Here is a 20,172-nt window from a genome sequence, read left to right on the forward strand (position 1 = left end):
TAGAGAACACTCAGGTGCTTTCCTGGCATGACATATTTACAATGATGATGTTTTCATCTCATGGAATAGAAGTATTAGCTTTCAATAGGCTTTATTGTGAATAATCTCTGTGTTTCCATGCTTGTAAAAATGCTCATCAACTGCTATCATGGTGTCTTTCAACTAGTATAACCCAACAGTTTTTCTCAAAATGTTTCTAGCTTTAAGCTGTGGTCTTTATGCAGGACAAACTCAAATATTGGAAAAAGTGCTTTGGCTACTCGTAAAGGTTTATTTGTCTTTGTACCAATGAAACAGTCTAATCAGATTGTGTACACATCTCCAGAGAACACTGCAGAACTACTTTTATGACAGTGACACATGATGTGACCTAGATTTTGTTTTGTTTAGTGGATCACCAGTGCGTTAAATCAGAATGATGGACAACATGTTAGCTTTCTGGAAGATGTAAAGAATAGTAATGAATCAATATGTAAACTACTAGATATTAAGGAACAAATGGGTTTTTCATTCAAATTATTTTCTTGATTTGTCATGTAAATTGGTATTTCTCATCCATGTTCCTGGAGGACCGTCAGCACTGCATGTTTTGGATGTCTCCTTTGTCTGTCACACCCATTACAAGTCTTTCAGTCTGTTTAGTTTCTAATAAGAAAAAAACACACATAAACTGATCAAGACCCATGAGATTTGGGCAGATTTTGAGTCGTTAACAGATTGTTTTTTGCAGTTTTAATACATATCCTTATTCTTTTCAATAATACACCTTCACAGTTTTTTTTTTTTTTATGAGAATCAAGTAATTATATGGCATTGTTTGTTTCATATTACTTCCCACTATGTGTTTGTGAGGAGATCAAACAGTAATAAATCAAGTTTAGCATGTGTGTTTAGAGAAGTGGAGCAGCAGTGGCACCAGGAAAATAGTCATTAAGTCTGATTACAATCACAGTGTTTATGACACAGTAGTTCTGCTAAACAGCTTTTCTCACACTTTAAAAATGCTTTTCTTACATTTAGTCTTGATTCTAGTTCAAGAAGCAATTTCAAGACAATTAAAAATATGGATTTTTTTTTAAAAAGTCAAAATTATGTTTTTTTTTTCTTCTTAAAACAAACAAATTAAATAAATAAATCTGCCTTTGAAGTAAGTAAAATAAGGACAAGATCCAGGGACCTTCTTGCTGTGAGGCAACAGTGCAAACTGCTGAGCCACCATGTCACCCATCTAGGAAAAAAGGAGGATCGGGGGTGGAAGGGGGGGGGATTCTTCAAAATGAAGATTGCTGTTATATGGAACTTAGGGTATTTATAGTGGCTTAGGAAACGTCTGATTGGTGAATAATAAATTGAATAATGCAGGACCAGCCGCAGGCAATCATAAGCATGTGATCCTCTCTGAATCAGTTTATAAATAAACTTCACTTATTTAGCTTGTTTTAATCAAAAACTCACTTACTTTTGACTTATTATTTCTGAAAACAGAACTATGTAAAATGTTTCTTGATTTAAGAATTTGTAGGTATTTGGACTAGAAACAAGACAAAAACTTAAAGTTAGAAAAGCATTTTTTTTTTACAGTGCAAGCTATTTCAGTAGTTTCACAGGTGGCTAATAATTAAGTCCAAACATTTTTTTTCGCCACACTGACAAACAAAACACTGCCAGGAATGTGAGTTTTGAAATCAAGCACAGGTCAGTGCACACTACTGGTCATAAAGTGATATGTGTGTCAGTAAATGTGTGTCCTTCCTCCTCTCTTGTCTGTGGTTTGTTTGATTAACTTCAGTCTAGCAGGTCAAACTTGTCCAGCTGAAAGACACATGTGAGGGCTTTGTGAAGAGGGGAATGTGTCATGAGCCACCAAATAGAAAGAATATATTACTGTTCAGAATCGCTACTGAAATCCTGTTGATGGTATCCACAGATAATGTAAGTCAGTAACAAGCCTTCTTTTATGTAAGGTGGACACAGTAGGCAAAAACTGTTTGCTATTGTCCATTTTATTTTATTTATTTATTTATTTTTTGTTTTTCAAAATACCTGAAATATAATATTAAGAGTTTCTTATATCGTACTTTATCAGTCGGTGGTTGTACATTTTAACTACAAAGTACTGAGCCATAAATCTCAACTTCAGCAGTTCTTGTCATGCATCAAACTTCATAGAATTATTAATATTAACATTCTGAAGGTTTTTTTAATAGAGGTATTTGTTTATACTTAATTTACATCCTGATTATATACAAGATTTGAACCCTACATTTAAAAAAAAATGCATTTGTTTCTGGCTGTTTTCAGTATTTTTGGAATTATGGAGTGATAAAGAGTACTGAAAGAAATGACTTTTTTTTGGTGTAGTCAAATCTAATAAATTTACTCTCATAAATTTTAAATTTAAATATATATAACTAGAATATTTTAAGTAAATATTTAATATTTGTATAATATGATAAATGATCAATAAATGAGTGGAAAGAGTTAAACAATATTTATATAATTGTAAGTTTAAAATATTTTCTAATCGTTGCAAACCCACTAATATAAAGTACTTTTTAATAATCGATATGTCATAATGGATGTGTAGTTCACAGCATGTTTTGCACGGGATTAAATTAAGAGATTTTTTTTTAAGCTATCTTGGGTGTTTAAATTTGACAGTTGTTAGAGTTTAATCTTCATTCGTTTGAAGATTAAGAAAAGTTTTTAAAAAGTTTTTTTTTTTTTTTTTGAGGTTACCGGCTTGCAGAGTAGCACTCCAGTTGCAGGTCTTGGCATTTTTATAGTCAGCATTAATGTTTGATGCTTCACTCAGAGAGCCATGGTTATACTGACACAAGCTTTGAGATCAGTAAGTATATTTGAAGTAAATTTACTCTTGGGTTCAGTTTGACTTTTGGCTTTGAACGCATATTTTTTCTAGGACATTACATTAATGTTTTCCTGTGTTTGTATATGGAAAAACAAATATTGAACACAGTACAAGTTTTTTCTCATGACTTCATAATATATAACTTTTTATATTTTTGAGCATGAAACTTCACCTTTTACCACAGTAAAGCCCAAAGTGTCTTCTTTCCAGCCATACCTAATTTGTGTTTATATAGCTTACTGGAGTCAACTGCACTGTAAAAACATGCAGGGTTCCACACAATTCATTCATGTTGTCCCAACACAAATTGATTAAGTTAGCTTAACACTTTTAAGAAATTTATATGGATTGAGCATAAAAAAATAGCATGTCCCAATAAAGTATTGCGTTGTTTCAGCTCATTTTAAATAAGTAGTTTGAATGTGCAAGAAAAAGGTAGGTGTAAATCCCCAAAAGTGAGTGCTGGCTAAAAAGTTAAAATAAAGTGAAATAACACTTTTCAAACGAGTGGAAATGTGCGTCTTAAACCAAGTTACACCAAATGTACTCATTTGTAACTAATAAGATTTTTTATTTTAATTGATAAAAGCGATATTCCTTTACTGCTTAAACAAGAACATCACTTGGCTCATTTAAATAAATCGAGTCTCAGAATGAAAGATAATCAATTAACTTTTACTTTATTAATTCAGGAGTGTCAGGGTAAACTAAGTCAATTTTACATGATATTGACAAGTTATTTGTACCTGATAGGAGTCAAATTTAATTGAAAAGTGTTCATGCAAATTGTTAGGAGGATTTTTAAATGGAATCTAAAGAGTTGGTTTTTTTTTCCGGTATAGAGCAGATGTACCCAAACTTGGTCCTGGAGGGCCGGTGTCCTGCATATTTTAGTTCCAACCCCAATTAGACACACCGGAACCAGCTAATCAAGCTCTTTAGGTATACTAGAAACTTCCAGGCAGGTGTGCTGAAGCTAAACTATGCAGGACACCGACCCTCCAGGACCAAGTTTGGGCACCTCTGGTATAGAGACATACAAAAAAAAAAAAAAAAAACTGTAATAAGCATATAATATGACTCTAATATGCAAGATAAATCAATCAAGAAATTTGGACCTGAGTTTAGATTTTTGTGCTAGAAATGTTTGCAAATTACTGCATAATTAAAAAAAATAATGCCTCATCTGAATATTCAAACATACAATTTTTGTTAAACAACAAATGTTTCTAGTTCCTAATGTAATCAATGAAGTGGGGATTTATGATAACAATGTTTTATCCTATTCTCCTGCACGTCTTGTTTTAAGGGCAGAACCGCATGCTTGAAATATATTGTGAGGTCATTTCCAAGGTGTGTTGAGCCATGATGAATGAGTTTGTTTTATCTGGACCGTTGTGTTTGTGGTGTAAACTGTAGCCTGACTCTGGACACTGACGGTTCTGATCATATGATGACATTAGATAAATACACCTTGGGTCAAATAGCAGTCATGATTCATCTGTGTATTAACCACTCTTGCTCTGCTACAGTTGTTGATGGATGAGTTGTCAGATTCAGGGACATGTGCTGCAAAGGAGCATGGGAAAGATGAGCCAGTGTACATGGTTTTCATAAGAGCGGATCTGAAGCTGTCAGCACTGTGGCGTCACTCTTGATGAGAAACTGTTGACGGCTGTTTTTTTTCAATGAAGTGTTGTGTTAATGTAGTGGCACGGTGGTTCAGTGGTTAGCACTGTCACCTCACAGCAAGAAGGTCGCTGGTTCTAGTCTCAGTTAGGTCAGTTGGCATTTCTGTGTGGAGTTTGCATGTTCTCCCCGTGTTCGTATGGATTTTCTTCGGGTGCTCCTGTTTCCCCCACAGTCCAAAGACATGTGCAACAGGTGAAGTGAACTAAATTGGATTTAGTTCTTGTGTGTGAATGGCTGTGTATGGATGTTTCCCAGTGATGGGTTGCAGCTGGAAGGGCATCCGCTGCGTTAAAAACAAATGCCAGAATAGTTGGCAGTTTACTCCGCTGTGGCAAACCCTGATAAAAAAGTCAGACACTAAGCCAAAGAAGAATAAAAGATTGTGTTAATGAACCAAAGTACAAACTATAGTGGTTGAGAGCTGTGAAATGGACTACAGTAGATTTTTTTTTATTTTGTTGTTGGACAAGATTATTTACAGGGATTCTGTAAGTTTCACTAAGTCAAGTTTAAGACTTTTTTAGACATTTTTAAGACTATTATGAGTAAAATTTTAGACGTACACAGGGCTAAAAAAAAAATTCCGAATATCGCAGTTAGAAAAGATTTTCACTTGCCCTATTAAAAATTATTACAATTTAATATCACAATAATAATAATTTTGTTTGAATTTTTTTTAATTCATTTTCAAGTATATTTATCCACAAATCCTATTACTTTAGTCTACAATAATTTTAATTTAATAATAATAAAAATATAGGTCAGGTTGGTATCCCTAGTCAATTTTAGCTTTTGAGTTTTCAGACATTTTAAGTCTCCTGGATACCCTGATTTAAGATCTTAAGGTGGGGACTAGACCATAGCATACAGTCCAGATTCCAGATTTAGTGTTTTTGTTTCAGTGAAATGCTTTGTTTTGTTGTATTGAGTAATCTGGGTGTGATTGTGGTTTTTCCTGTTTCAGGCAGGTTTGGTGCCTGTAAACCAGTTCAGCTCAAAGCAAGTATTGATAAAACAACGAATACTAATGACTGTCAAGCTGTAAGAGTGTGAATATTTAGGCAATTGAATAAATCCAGAATTTCAGTTTATTTATTTTAGTACTTTATTTATTTTAGTATTTAAGTATATATATATATATATATATATATATATATATATATATATATATATATATATATATATATATATATATATATATATATATATATATATATATATATTATTTGATGGATTTTGTAGGTTTAGGTTTGAGCAAAATGTTAATATTTTTATTCTATAATGGTCTGAAAAATATTTCTTATAAATGTTGTCATTTACACTGTAAACAGCAATTAGTTAACTTCAAAAAGTTGGTAAACCCATCTCCGTAGAATTATTAAGTAAATGAGCTGTGTGTAATTATAAAAATAAAGTTTAGTCAACCTCGCAGTTCCAAATTATAGCAGGTTTTTTTTTAATTAAAGTTAACTTGTCATCTTTAAGGCGAAGGGTTTACGTCATTTTTTTAAAGTAAAGTAACTTTAGCTTTTTTACTGTAGCGCATTTTCTCAGAAAAGGGTAATTTGTTGTGATTAAAATCAGGGTTATTCCAGCAAATATTAATTTCTTAATTCTTCTTCAGTTAAATTTAATGTCAGCGCCAATAGCCTAGTAGTTAGTGCGTCGACATATAGCACCCAGGTGCTCACGACGACCCGAGTTCGATTCCCGGATTAATACTTTTATCACTGAATCATCAAAATTTGTCAATGTATTTTTTACAACATCTAGCTGTAGATTCAATGTTTGTAAAATAGAAAAATGTAATATGTTGTTAAAAGTATCATAAAAATTTGGTAAATTCATATAGTAATCTTTCAGCATCACATTTTCAGCAAAGGTGATACTGGATCTGCTCAATCGCTGCAATTCCACAGTAATTTTTGCTCTACAAGTTAGCATTCACAACAGCTAATGCAAGTCATATCCACTGTGTGTTTCATCCCTTAATCAAGTCTTACTCTGGAGCAAACATGGCCACGTGTCTTCATTTCATTATCTTTTTATAAGAAGTGAATGTCTGAGTGCCAGATTTAGGCATGACTTCAGTGTCACTCAAGGACAGTGAACAGCAGCGCTTAAACAGCAAAAAAACAGATCACTTCTGCCTGCCAGAATCAACATCTCAACAACATTACAGAATCATAAATAAATAAATATAAATATATATGAAGAGTTCATCTGAAATTGTTTTCCAAAATGACAATTTTTCCAAGGCTAGTGTGTAAGTTCAGTCATTTCACTTTTATTGCGATAAATAGGTTATTTTAGTTGCATTTAAAGTCATATAACTAAACATAAACATAAGATCTTAACAAAAAAAAAAAAATTCAATAAAAATAAAAATCAAAGAGATTTCAGATGACAGGCTTTTGCATATATATCCAATCTTAGAAACAGCCACCTGGGACAGAAAGCCTCTATATAAGCATGATCCTGTAATAATCACCCATCCCTCTCCCTTTTGTTTTGAAAGCTGTACCTGTCTAGGAATGGCTCCGTGATACCAGGCATGGCTCCTCGGTTCCTCACTGCTTAGTTTCAGTTCTTCCTCCAACTCCCTCCGAAGTTTCTCCGGCGGTCCATCCAAGATGTACTTGTCTCTTGAGAACTGCACATAGATGGGGACAGAGGAGTGTGTTAGAGCCATGGTGGCTCCAGATACGGTATGTTTGAGGAATATGCTCTCAGTCGTCTCTCTGTTTTTCTAGTCCTCTCTCCTCTTTTGTATTTTTTTGTTCTGTGACTCAGTATGGGACTGACTGATGGATCTGGTGCTGATCTCTTTACTGTGACAGCTAAGCTCCTCCCTCTTCCTGTCGGTCTCCACCTCTAGGAGCCTCAGGCAATGCTGTACCTTTACCTGTACAAACACACACCTCCACTGCTCTGATTCATCAACCCACCGTTCGGGTTCATTGGAAAACACACGTCCTCTTGGAAGGTTGTGGATTACACAATTTAGGGTTTTTTTATTGTATAAAATGTGAACTTTAATGAAATCTAGTGCTAATTTCATTCGTGATGCACTTGGTTGAGCACCGTTCATTATCTCTTGCATTAAAGTTGTGTTTCATTTAGAGCCTTACTAACATAACTCGCTCATTTATTCATTCATTAATTCATTTTCTTTTTGGCTTGGTCCCTTTATTAATCAGGCGTCACCACAGCGGAATGAACCGCCAACTTATCTAGCATATGTTTTACACAGCGGATGCCCTTCCAGCTTGCAACCCATCACTGGGAAACACCCATACACTCTCATTCACACACATACACTATGGACAATTGAGCTTACCCATATAACTCAGTCATGTGATTAAATTGTTTGTAATAGAATTGAAAACCAAGCGGCCGAGCCCTGGCAGTGACATTTGAAATGCAGACTGGTTATGCAATATTAATACTCGCAGTATTCTTGTTATGTCTAAACCAGCAAATTTCATTCCTGTTTATTAACACTCTAGGACTTGTATTCATGTGTTTCTGTGACCATGTTGTTGTTGTTGTTTGACATAATAGAGAATGACATGTTAGAAGAATAAACAGTGGTACATTCATAAATTAATATTGTTAATTTATTGTTAATATTAAATGTTATGATTATTAAATAAGAAAAAGCTTTACAAATATTCATTGTTACTCTATGGAACTTAGAGAAATAATGTTACAATTATTTAGATCGTGTGGCACGGGAGCTCAGTGTTTAGCACTGTCGCCTTACAGCAAGAAGGCTGCTGGTTCAAGTTCCGGCTGGGTCAGTTGGCATTTCTGTGTGGAGTTTGCATGTTCGTCTGGGTTTCCTCCTGGTGCTCCGGTTTCCCGCACAATCCAAAGACATGCGGTATAGGTGAATTGGATAAAGTAGTGTATGAGTGAGGGTGTAAGGGTGTATGGATGTTTCCCAGTACTGGGCTGAGGCTGGAAGGGTATCCGCTGTGTAAAACATATGCTGGATAAGTTGGTGGTTCATTTTGCTGTGGTGACCCCTGATATATAAGGGACTAAGCCAAAGTAAAATGAATGAATGGATTGTTGTGATAATTTACACACTAGTCAGGGAAGTGCAGCATTTACGAGTAAACTGTCATCATGATGATGTGTTTGGGAAATATCTTGTACAATCATGATAAGTCAGCATGTCACAATCAATAGTATTCCAGGGGAAAAGGGATTCAATTCCTATAAAAATGGGTTTTAAAAAAATGTTAACAGACATTTTTAAAGTCACTGCAAAATGATGGATCTACACTATCACTTCAATGTTTGGAATCAGTGTTTTTGTTTGTTTGTTTTTTTGTTTTGGAGAAAACTTCAAACTTTTGACTGGTTTTTTACATCGCTTGTTAATCATAGACAGTCTGCATTTATGATTTGCAATGTGTCCATTTTGTCAGAAAGATTATTAATTATTTAGAAACCAGTTTGTGAATTATGGAAGGATATCTTGAGTTAATTACTTTATTTTATTTATTTTCCTTTTTAATTACTTTAGTTTATTATATTATGCTTTATTTTATTACTTTTTTATATTATTAATTTTTAAATAATTTAACTTTTTTTTTTTTTGAAGAAAATTACTTAAAGGGCAATTTTGAAAAGTTTCTCCTGGATTTATCATCACATATTAAGATGATTCATATAATGTATATAGTTACTATTGTTATTATTTTTTTAAGACAAAGTTATTATTATTATTATGAATTTTTATTTGATTATTAATTAATTAATTAATTAATTAATTAATTAGTTGATTTGTTTTCAAACATTAAATTATTGCTGTAAATTACTAGATTATGAGAGTTGCTTCTAATAATATCTTAGTTTGTATTTGCCATGAAACTACACAACATTTTCATATTTTACTAGTTATCTTTGAGAACAAAACATATAGAGTCAGAATTATTAGCCCCCCTAAATTACTAGCTCCGTTTATTTATTTATTTTTTCAATTTCTGTTTAACAGAGAGATTTTTTCAACACATTTCTAAACATAATAATTTTAATAACTCATTTCTAGTAACTGATTTATTTTATCTTTGCCATGATGACAGTTAATAATATTTGACTATATATATTTTTAAGCCACTTCTACACAGCTTAAAGTGACATTTAAAGGCCTAACTAGGTTAATTAAGTTAACTAGGCAGGTTAGGGTAATTAGGCAAGTTATTAGTAGACTAATGAAAAAAATAGCTTAAAGTGCACGGCCAATAATTTTGTCCTTAAAATGATGTTAAAAAATAATAACCCTTCCAGCCAAAATAAAACAAATAAGACTTTCTCCAGAAAAAAAATATTATCAGACAAACTGAAAATTTCCTTATTCTTTTTAACATCATTTGGGAAATATTTAAAAAAGAAAACAAAATTCAAAGGAGGGCGAATAAATCTGACTTCAACTGTTTATTCCAGACTAGAAGAAATCAGACTTTCTCCAGATGTAATAAAATAAAAAAGTAAATACTGTGAAAAATGCTGCTTTAAACATTACATGGGAAATATTTGAAAAAAAAATAATAATTTCACATTGTATTGGATGAGTATTTTTAAAACAAAATATAGATACACATATCAATGCACATAAATAGGCTGTCTTTTTAGGATGATTTAAAACACTCTATAGACCATAAATGAATGAACTGCATGCAAGCAGACCATTTCATATTCCAAAAAGGGGATTTTTAAGTGTATTCTTGAGTTTCCCTCTTTTTGGTTAAGTGTCTGGAATGCCAGCTATGTGTGGTGCTCGACCTCAGAGACCTAAGTGGTAGTTTTGTGCAGTAGCTGGTAGTTGTTCGCAGTGGGCACTCCAGCACCTCAAGCTAAATCTGTGTGTGAGGGGAAAAGTCCCAGCAGGAGTCCTCATTTCAACTTTGTTGTGGTCTATTGAGTAATATGTCAAATGAACCTGATGTAAGAGCAAAGGTAATTGGAATTGATGAGTAGCGAGCTGTGTTTGCATCTGTGTGTGTGCGCCAGCTCAGTAGTGGAAACTTCAATTGATATGACTCTAATTATGTCGACTGCAACACTTGAACTGCCCACAGAGCCATTGATGCTGCAATGCGTATTGTAAGCAAATGCCATTTTATTAGGTGATACTGTAGCATTGCAGACTAAAATAGTTTTTATGGCTTGTGTTTTTCTTCTTAATCAACTGGATATCAAAGTATCAGAGTGAGTTTACACTGTCTCAAAGAAAACCTAAACTAGTAGGGTTCTTCTTTTATTGGACAGGCTCCAAGATACCCTTCCAATCAACCGTTTGGGATTGTTTTAAAAGCCTAATCTGCTTACCAAGACTTATTTGATCAAAAATAGATTAAAAATGGCAACATACTGTAGTGAAATAATACTATATTTTCAAATAAATGTTTCCCTATTAAATGTATGTAACGGAGGCCAGCTAGTGCTACTGTATGCAGGGAGACCTCACTCCTCTGACCTCTAAAGTTGCTCTAGCAACAGACGCTATAGGCCATGGTCTTTAGCCTTCTTGTTAGAGCAACTGACTCTCAAACAGTAAATCACCGGTTGGATCCCACCTCAAAGCGGGTTGGGTGCAGTAGGACTGGTGGGTTATATTTAGATAAAAATATATTAACTCTTGTGAATTTTCAGAATCAAACTCGACTCCTGAAAGTTACTGGCTGCTGTGTCTTTAATGTGGTGTAAAGATTATTATGCGTTCTTGAAACATCAAGTTGGACGCAGCAAATAAATATCACTAATTAAATTAAATCTTTATCATTTTATGCAACAGCCTTAAATTTATAAGGAAAACATGAGGATGATCTTGAGCAAAACAAAAAGACCCCCATAAGATGTTTTATGGAATAGCTTAAACTGACCAGTAGCTGTGTTTTTCGTTCCCTTATATGTATTTTTTGGCTCATGTGGCCTACTTATGCGTGATCAGAAAACTAATGTAACGGTGGCAAACCATCTTTACCAGACTCGGGCATACTCAGAGCATGATGAGATTTATATAATTACTATTGTTATTTTATTTTTTATTGAAGACAAAATTATTAGCCCTCCTGTGATTATTTATTTATTTTTTTATTAAAAAAAAATTAAATTAAATTAAATTTTCAAACATTTGCTAAGTGCTGGGAGTTGTTTTTAATAATTTTTTATTTTGAATTTGCCATGAGACGACACAACATTTTTATATTTTACCAGTTATTTTGAGAAAAAAAACATATATTTTCCAGACAAATTAAAAGAAATGAGACTTTCTCCAGAAGTAAAAAATAAAATAAAATAAAAAAGAAATACTGTGAAAAATCTCCTTGCTCCGTTAGACATCACTTGGGAAATATCTGAAAAATAATTCAAATTTCTCAAGAATGCTAATACTCATTCTTCAACAACAGTATATTTTGGATGATGACTATTTTTCGATCTTAAGCAAAACAAAAAAGACCCTTAGCCTAAAGGTGTTTTATGAAATACCTTAAACTGACCAGCTATATGTTTTTCTCGGGCAAACTCCACCTTTGCTTTCACTCCCCCCCCGAAGCCCCTGCTGGCTCGCTTTGGCCCAAGGTATTTGGCAAGCCGAAAAAGGCCAACCCCTGGCCCTGGGGAAGCCCCACTCTGGCCTGATCAGGCCCAGAGCAGGGCACGCTTTTCTCACTCACTTTAAACAATACAGTGGAAACGCGGCTATTGTTTCATTCAGAAATAGAATAAGTTTCTTTAAAAAAATAAAAAATAAAAAAATGTATATACGGATACCAAAATTTGGACTGGTATTGTCAGCAAAAAAAAAAAGGCTGCGATATCGTGTTTATCATCTTAAAGGGAGAGTTTACCTAAAAATAGAAATTTCTGTCATTATTCACTCTGGCCCTTTACTTGTTTCAAACCCTTATGAGTTTCAGTATTCCTTTGAACCCAAATAAAGATATTCTAAATAATGCTGGAAACCTTTAACCACTGACATCCATCCATAGTATTTGTTTTCTACTATAAAAAGTCAATGGTTACAGGATTTCATCATTAAAAATTTTATTTCATTCCTTTAATGTTCAAAGGAATAAAGAAAACTCATAAAGGTTTGGAGGCACTTGAGGGTGAGTAAATAGTGAAAAAAAATCATTTTGAGATGAACTATGCCTTTAAGTACAATAGAACTCTTTGTGGGATGTGAAAATGTAATTGTCATGATCGTTTTCCAGGTATGCCAGCAGCAGACGAGCTACATCAGTTTTCTGTTTCTCTCTTTCTCTGTCTACTGACCCATTGCCCAAGCAGTGGTCTGTCAAGCACATCAGGCAGTTATTAAGATCTCACCGACCACAATCTGTCACTGTGGTTCACCACAAACCACTGCACACACACAGCCCTGGCTATCTGGAGCGCTGGATAATGTAAAATATAAATCATACGATAGCATACAATATGGAATGGTCCATTTTGTAAACAATATTTATGAGGTTTAAAATAACTCTTTTGTTTGGCTGTACTCAAATCTTCTTATATAAGAAATTATATATTATTATTATATTATTATTATAATAAGAAATTTAGAATTTTATTATGAATTTATTTACACGTTTATATTATATGTAATTAATTTTTTTGATTAATATAAAATTGTAAGTTCTGTAAAAAAATGAAAAAAAAAACATGAAAAATGTAAAAAGATTTTAAAATGTCGGCAGGTTTTAACAATCTAAAGGCTGCTGCTTTTTGTATACTTTTCATTCATTTGTACGTTTTTGTTTATTTTTATTTGACTTTTTTTTTTTGTTTTTTTTTTTTGCAAAATTAGATCAAAAGATAAGAACACATCCAAACATACACTCATAGGTTTATCTTTTCATCAAAGAATTCATAAAGGATTAAAAAAAGAATAAAAATGTATTATATGTCTTATATCTATTTGTTTATTTGATTGACCAGATGAACCAAAAAAAAAAAAACATCTTAAAGGGCCAGTTTAGCTCAAAATGAACATTTACTCACTATTTACTCACCCTCAAGAGGTTATAAAACTTTATGAGTTTCTTTGTTCTGTTGTACACAAAGGAAAATATTTTAAAGAAAGGTGAAAGCATGTAACCATTGACATCCATACCAGGATAAACAAACACTATGGTGAATGGTTACAGGTTTCCAGCATTCTTCAAAACATCTTTCTTTGTGTTCAACAGAACAAAGATGTTTTGAAGAATGCTAGAAACCTGTAACCATTGACTTCTATGGTATTTATCTGTTGTACCACCGCTGGTTAAAAGTAATTCGTAACTATTTGATTTAGTAGCTAATTCCTATGAATTTGTAGCATCTCATTTGTACAATTTAGTATGCGTTGCTTATCTACCAATGATGGTTTTAGGGGCGGGTTGGGTGCCACACCTCCATATGAATTTGTACATATTAGCACTAAACTGACAAAACGTAAAATAGCTATGTTTCCTTGTGAGATCAGGCTGGTTAAACTCAACAGAAGATATTTTAAAGTGAATGGTTACAGGTTTCCAGCAAACTTCATAACATCTACCTTTGGGTTCAACAGAACAAAGATGTCTTGAAGAATGCTAGAAACCTGTAACCATTCACTTCTATAGTATTTTTATGTTGAACCATCGCTATCTCATGCCAATTTGTAACTTTTTGATTTAGTGGCTAATTCATATGAAATCATACAATCTCATTCATATAATTTAGCAAGATTGCCCAATGATGGCTGGTTTTAGGGGTTGGCTTGGATGCCACACCTCCTTTTGAAATCATACTAAACTTGATGAATTTGTACAAATTAGCCACTAAACTGACAAAACATTTAATAGTTATGTTTTCTTGTGAGATCAGGCTGGTTAAACACAACCCAACACACAACACACAATGTCATAAGACATTAATATTAGGTTAGATTTAGGTCACCAGCATCTAAGGACAATGCTATTTTGACATTTCATATTGAAGTGAAATGATGTTAATATTTTGTTGATTTGAAATGACCATAATCTAACATCGATCCAACATCTTAAACCAACGTCATATTGATGTCAAAAACTGACATTTATTCGTTCGGTATGGCAGCCAAAATCCAACATCTGATAGTTGTCATTTTAGTAACATCCACAGACATCAGGTAACATCAATAGACGTTGCTGTTTTGTTGTTTATAGGTTGCATTTGAAAGTGACCAAAATGTAACATCTGTCCGAAGTTGGAGATAAACGTCGCCCTGACGTTGGGTTCTGACGTCAGCCCAATTTTTATTTCCAAACAAAATGCAACATCCCATGAAGTTGGGGTACAGCATAAATCTGACATCATGTTGACATCCTGTGCATGCTGGGAAGATATTTGAAGTCAATGGTTACAGGTTTCCAGTATTCTTCAAAACATTGCTGTTTGTGTTCAATAGAAGAAAAAGAAATCAAACAGGTTTTTAAAACAAATGAATGTAGAGAATATTCATTTGTGTATGAACTGTCCATTTAATGCTGTACTCGGTAGATATAATTCTGCTATGAGGTCTCTTAATTCTGTTCTTGAGTAACTGATTTGGGCTGAAAAACCTCTCAAACACTCAAACATATGGCAGAGTCTTATCACTCGTTTCACAGTGGATAATCCTGGATGATTTATCCTCATGCCAACTGTCACCAATCGCTCAAAAAGTCGACAAAATGTTTTCAGAGGACAGACAGAAGGGCACTTTCCAGACAGTCAGGTATTATGATTAACTTAACAATCCGGCTGAATTAAAGACTGCTGGATTTCTTTGAAAGCAACCCGTACAGCATATTTGAGGAACTTATTAAAACGAGTCATGCCACGCAACAGACAGCATTCCCCTTTATATGGAGCAGCTTCTAAGATCCTTACTATGTATAGAGGCTGACAAACCCAGGCCACAGCGAAGACCGAAATACACTCTGATGCCTCTGGTATTGTAGTGAGGGACGGCGTTACACCCTCTCCATTTAGACAACAGCGAGCCAAGCCAACACCCCGCAAGCCACAAATTACAGTGACCAGACGATGCATAGTTTTACCCTGGCTGGGAAAATCATCCCCAAAGCACTTGTTTGTGCTTGAATCTTTCAACTGGATCACACAATTCAGCAAATAAATAAAACAGAAGTGTTAGCGAAAAGCATGTGACTGTTTTGACGGCTAATATGTTCGTGTTTTAGCTTTTATGAGCGCATTGTGATTGCACGCCAGCTGAGGTGTTTATCTGGCACGGCCATCGCATTCATTCAGCGCTACGACATGGTGGATTCATTTAGAGGTGCGCTGAGGCCATAAATGTTTAAAAATAGCCAGCGCTCAATTGCTGGAGGAGCTCGAGAGCACCGTGATGAATAATCCCTCCATCAAGCAGTGCTGTGGATGTATTTGTCAATCACCTCTGCTTTTAGATGAAGCCATTTATACTACAGCCGTTTTTATCTGAGCGACTGTTTCCTTTTAATTAGCGCCATGCATGTTGAATGTGAATCGCATGGACGCATTGAATTGAGGTTCAAAGGTCTCATTGGGTAAGTGCAGAGCTCATGTTGGAGATCGACAGGCGAATGAGCCACGTAATGACGATATATGAGACACTTTGCTGTATTAAAAAGGGTGATTTATTTTCTGTGGTGGTTCGTAAGACATCATAAGCACAGCTGGGTGACTAAGCAGCACACATTAGATCATATTGGTGCATCAGAGCTGTGCTCATGGCATTTCTGCTCTAAGATAATGAGCTCAAAGGCGGAATTTGATCTGGAAAGCCGCTTTTGGATAATGATTAGGGATGCGATGACATTCCCCTGTTGATTGTTGATCGTCTAATCCTCCTCGGTTTGCTCCACAAGTGGCCTCTCAGCAGCTTAGTGACTTTCAGATCCATGTTTGATTTGGAAAGATTACGGCACGGTTAAAGATGGGGATCATGTGCGTGAGTTCAGATTGACTTGTCTTTGTGATGGAAACCGGCTGGACAACTAATCCCATGGCTGATAGTTAAGCAGGCTCATTCTAATGATTAAAGATTCAAACAGCATTCGGGCTATGGACATGAGCAACACTTTCAGTGCAGAGGCTTGTTGGCTGATCTGACTTGAAATCAGGACTTACAGTAGGGAAGGGGGGGAAATATCTATACAGCATAGTATCGCAATATTTTAAGCTGCAATTCTATATTAATGCAAAGACGGCCATATCAATATATCACCAATATTTTATTATTATACATTGTCAGACATTTTATCGCATTTTTGTGGTAATTTACTGTTCCCAGCAAGTTACTGCAATTGCCCCTTTACAGTAACTTACCTGTAAATGTATTTACAGTAGCAGGGCCCTACCTACCGCAATTTCATTTTAAAGTATAATAGCCTTACTGCAACTTATTTTTATGGTAAAATGCTACATTTAAATTTTACAGTGTGAGGATTTCTACTGTATTTTTACCGTAATTTATTTACATTTTACAAACGAGGCAGTGGCGCAGTAGGTAGTGCTGTCGCCTCACAGCAAGAAGGCCGCTGGGTCGCTGGTTCGAAGCTCGGCTCAGTAGGTGTTTCTGTGTGGAGTTTGCATGTTCTCCCTGCCTTCGCGTGGGTTTCCTCCGGTTGCTCCAAAGACATGTGGTACAGGTGAATTGGGTAGGCTAAATTGTCCGTAGTGTGTGTGTGTGTGTGAATGTGTTTGTGGATGTTTCCCAGAGATGGGTTGCGGCTGGAAGGGCATCCGCTGCGTAAAAACTTGCTGGATAAGTTGGTGGTTCATTCCGCTGTGGCGACCCCAGATTAATAAAGGAACTAAGCCGACAAAAAAATGAGATGAGACAAACGCAGTAAAAAAGCCTTTATTTTTAGTATTTACTATTGAATTTAATATATTCCAGAAATGTGACTAATTTGTTCATCAACTGTCTCGTTTTTGTCTTCAACTACAGTATTAATACAGTCGAATACTGAAAATTCCTAATATGCAGTAAGTTACTGTAAAGGTTTTTAAATGATCCAGAATGCAGTGCATATAATAGTACTAAACTGTAAACAATGAATGTGGTATTTTACTGGGCTTTTTTACAGCTAAAAACTGTAAAATTGAAACAAAGTCTAACATTGTATATGGCTGATCAATGAATGAAAATTCTTTACAGTCCACTTGGTAGTGGTGGTGGTTTTTTTCTGGTCGAGCTGTGTTACTAGTGCAAACAACATCATGACAGGTTTTCATTAAACGGTTGGTCAGGTTTTCTACTTTACAACCAAATAATAAACAAGAGAAACTGTTTTCTGTTTAGTAAAAACACGTTGCCAAAGTTTTCCTTTGCATACATAATTGGAAGTTGGAAAAAGATAATACATTGTAATACATCACAGAATATTGCAATATATTAAAAATTGCAGTAGTTGTATCATAATAATATTGTATCATCGTGATTCCCAGCCCTAAATTACAATACCTTAACATAAGATGTGTGTAATCTACTGAGAATATCAAATGGAGTATTATCTGCATAACCCCATTCAGTTGGCGACAGGGGAAACTTCACCACATTAGCATATTGAATGTAAAACTCTGTAGGTTGAGATTCCCAAGAGTTTCAGAGGGTCATTAGCAGCTGAACGATCGACCTGGTCTGGGCTATGGTGTTGGGTCACACCCTTCCTTAGCTCGAATAAACAAAGAGGACATCAGAGTGTCCCATGCGTCTCCTGAGACTGTAAACACAGGACCTCTTCCTCTCTTATCTCACCCCCCATCACATTGTCCATTTAGATGGTCCCCAGGGTGTCTGCCATGTCCATGGCTTTCAAGACAGGGCGGCATGAATCTCAGACCAAAAAAAACAGACCGTCAGAGTAGGGCTGGGTATTTTGACCAAATCGGCGATTCGATTCTTATTTATATGATCCGAAATAGATTTTTGGAATATATATTTCATTCAATATTAATTAGTTATCAAAATATCATTTCATGACATGGAATCCATTTTTAATGCTAGTTGCTGGTATCTGAACCCCCACCCCCAGTTTGTTAAAATATCAAACACACATTTACATTAAATGACAGCTGTTTATAGTGGTTTGTGTTGTTTTACGCCAGGGGTTCTCAGTCTCTGTCCAACAGATTTTAGCTCCAACCCCAATCAGGCAAATCTGGGCTAGCTAATCAAGCTCTTAATAGGCTTTCTAGAAACATCCGTGCATGTGTGTTGAAAGATTTGAGCTAAATTTGAGCTAAAATCTACTGCACACCAGCCCTAAAGGACCGAGTACGAGAACCCCTGTTTTACGGTATTTGAGTGTGGTGTGGACATGGTATTAGCTCTTGCAAGTACGACTTGCAAATGGCAGTGGTTTCATCAGCATCATCTTTAATGTTAATGCTTTTAAATACTTCCACACATCAGACTTTAATTTTGGCTTTATTTGCCAACCGTGATCTTTTAATTTATTGAGTTGGGATAGCTAATGCAGCTCTTACTAGGCTTGAAACATCCTTGCATCAGTGTTGACTGTTGAGGCAAGTTAAAGCTAAAATCGGCTGCACACGGCCCTAAAGGGCTGAGGTTAAGAACCCCTGTTTTATGCCATTTAAGTGTGGTGTGGACATGGTATTAGCTCTTGCAAGAACGACTTGCAAATGGCAGCATCATCTTTAACGTTATAGCTTTTGAATCACTTCCACACATCAGACTTTAGTTTTGGCTTAAAACGCCAACCGCAATCTTTTTATTTTATTTGGTCGAACAACTCAAAAGATGGTAACATCTTCAGGATGAGAGGCAAATTACATACACTCATCGGCCACTTTATTAGGTACACCTGTCCAACTGCTCGTTAACGCACATTTCGACTCAGCCAATCACATGGCAGCAAATCAATGCATTTAGGCATGTAGACATGGTCAAGCCGACCTGCTGTAGTTCAAACCCAGCATTAGAATGAGGAGGAAAGGTGACTGCATGTGACATGGTTGTTGGTGCTAAACGGGCTGGTCTGAGTATTTCAGAAACTGCTGATCTACTGTTATTTTCATGCACAACCATCTCTAGGGTTTGCAGAGAATGGTCTGAAAAAGAGAAAATATCCAGTGAGCGGCAGTTCTGTGGGTGCAAATGCCTTGTTGATGCCAGAGCTTAGAAGAGAATGGCCAGACTGGTTTGAGTTGATAAAAAGGCAACAATAATTTAAATAAACTGAAGTAAAACACACATTAAGAACCAATTCAAGGATATTCTAAATCAATATAGTCTTTTTTAAATTGAAGATTGAAGAATCAATGAGGATTCAAATGATATCTATTTAGTGTTGCAGATGCTCTTGATGTATCTGTTTTGTTGGTGCACTTTAAACATCTTTAATGTCTAGAAATTCAGCTAAACCCCTTTCTCGAACACTTGGTCATTTTAATGTAATCACATTCTCTCCATTACAGTCTATGATCCCCTTCATTCCATTGGAGTTGTGTCCCAGTCAGGGAGGCCCAGCCCTGGCTTTGTAAGGAGGGCAGAAGGGGAGATTAGGGCCTGGGGCAGCTTTGAACATGGCTTCTCTTTAATGTTTCCTCAAGCGTGTTCTATTTGCTGT

General features: G+C 35.2%; 1 protein-coding gene and 1 long non-coding RNA gene across 5 annotated transcripts in view; both read right to left on the reverse strand.

Annotated features, from left to right (window-relative positions):
* The window catches only part of bcar3 (BCAR3 adaptor protein, NSP family member), a 153,889-nt gene that overhangs the window by 16,607 nt on the left and 117,110 nt on the right, over positions 1–20,172 (reverse strand). For all 4 annotated transcript variants that reach the window (XM_087263752.1, XM_087263753.1, XM_087263754.1 and 1 more), the window contains 1 exon segment: positions 7,089–7,217. In XM_087263752.1, coding sequence (XP_087119878.1) covers positions 7,089–7,217 — 129 coding nt within the window.
* Positions 3,536–5,135, reverse strand: LOC141375593 (uncharacterized). The gene is made up of 2 exons (XR_015497727.1): positions 3,894–5,135; positions 3,536–3,730 (listed from the first exon to the last, which is right to left on the reverse strand). It is a non-coding gene; the product is annotated as an uncharacterized LOC141375593 (long non-coding RNA).

The sequence above is a fragment of the Danio rerio genome, chromosome 8 (genome assembly GCF_052040795.2).
Source record: "Danio rerio strain M-AB ecotype USA chromosome 8, GRCz13ab, whole genome shotgun sequence".
Taxonomy (NCBI): Eukaryota; Metazoa; Chordata; class Actinopteri; order Cypriniformes; family Danionidae; genus Danio; species Danio rerio.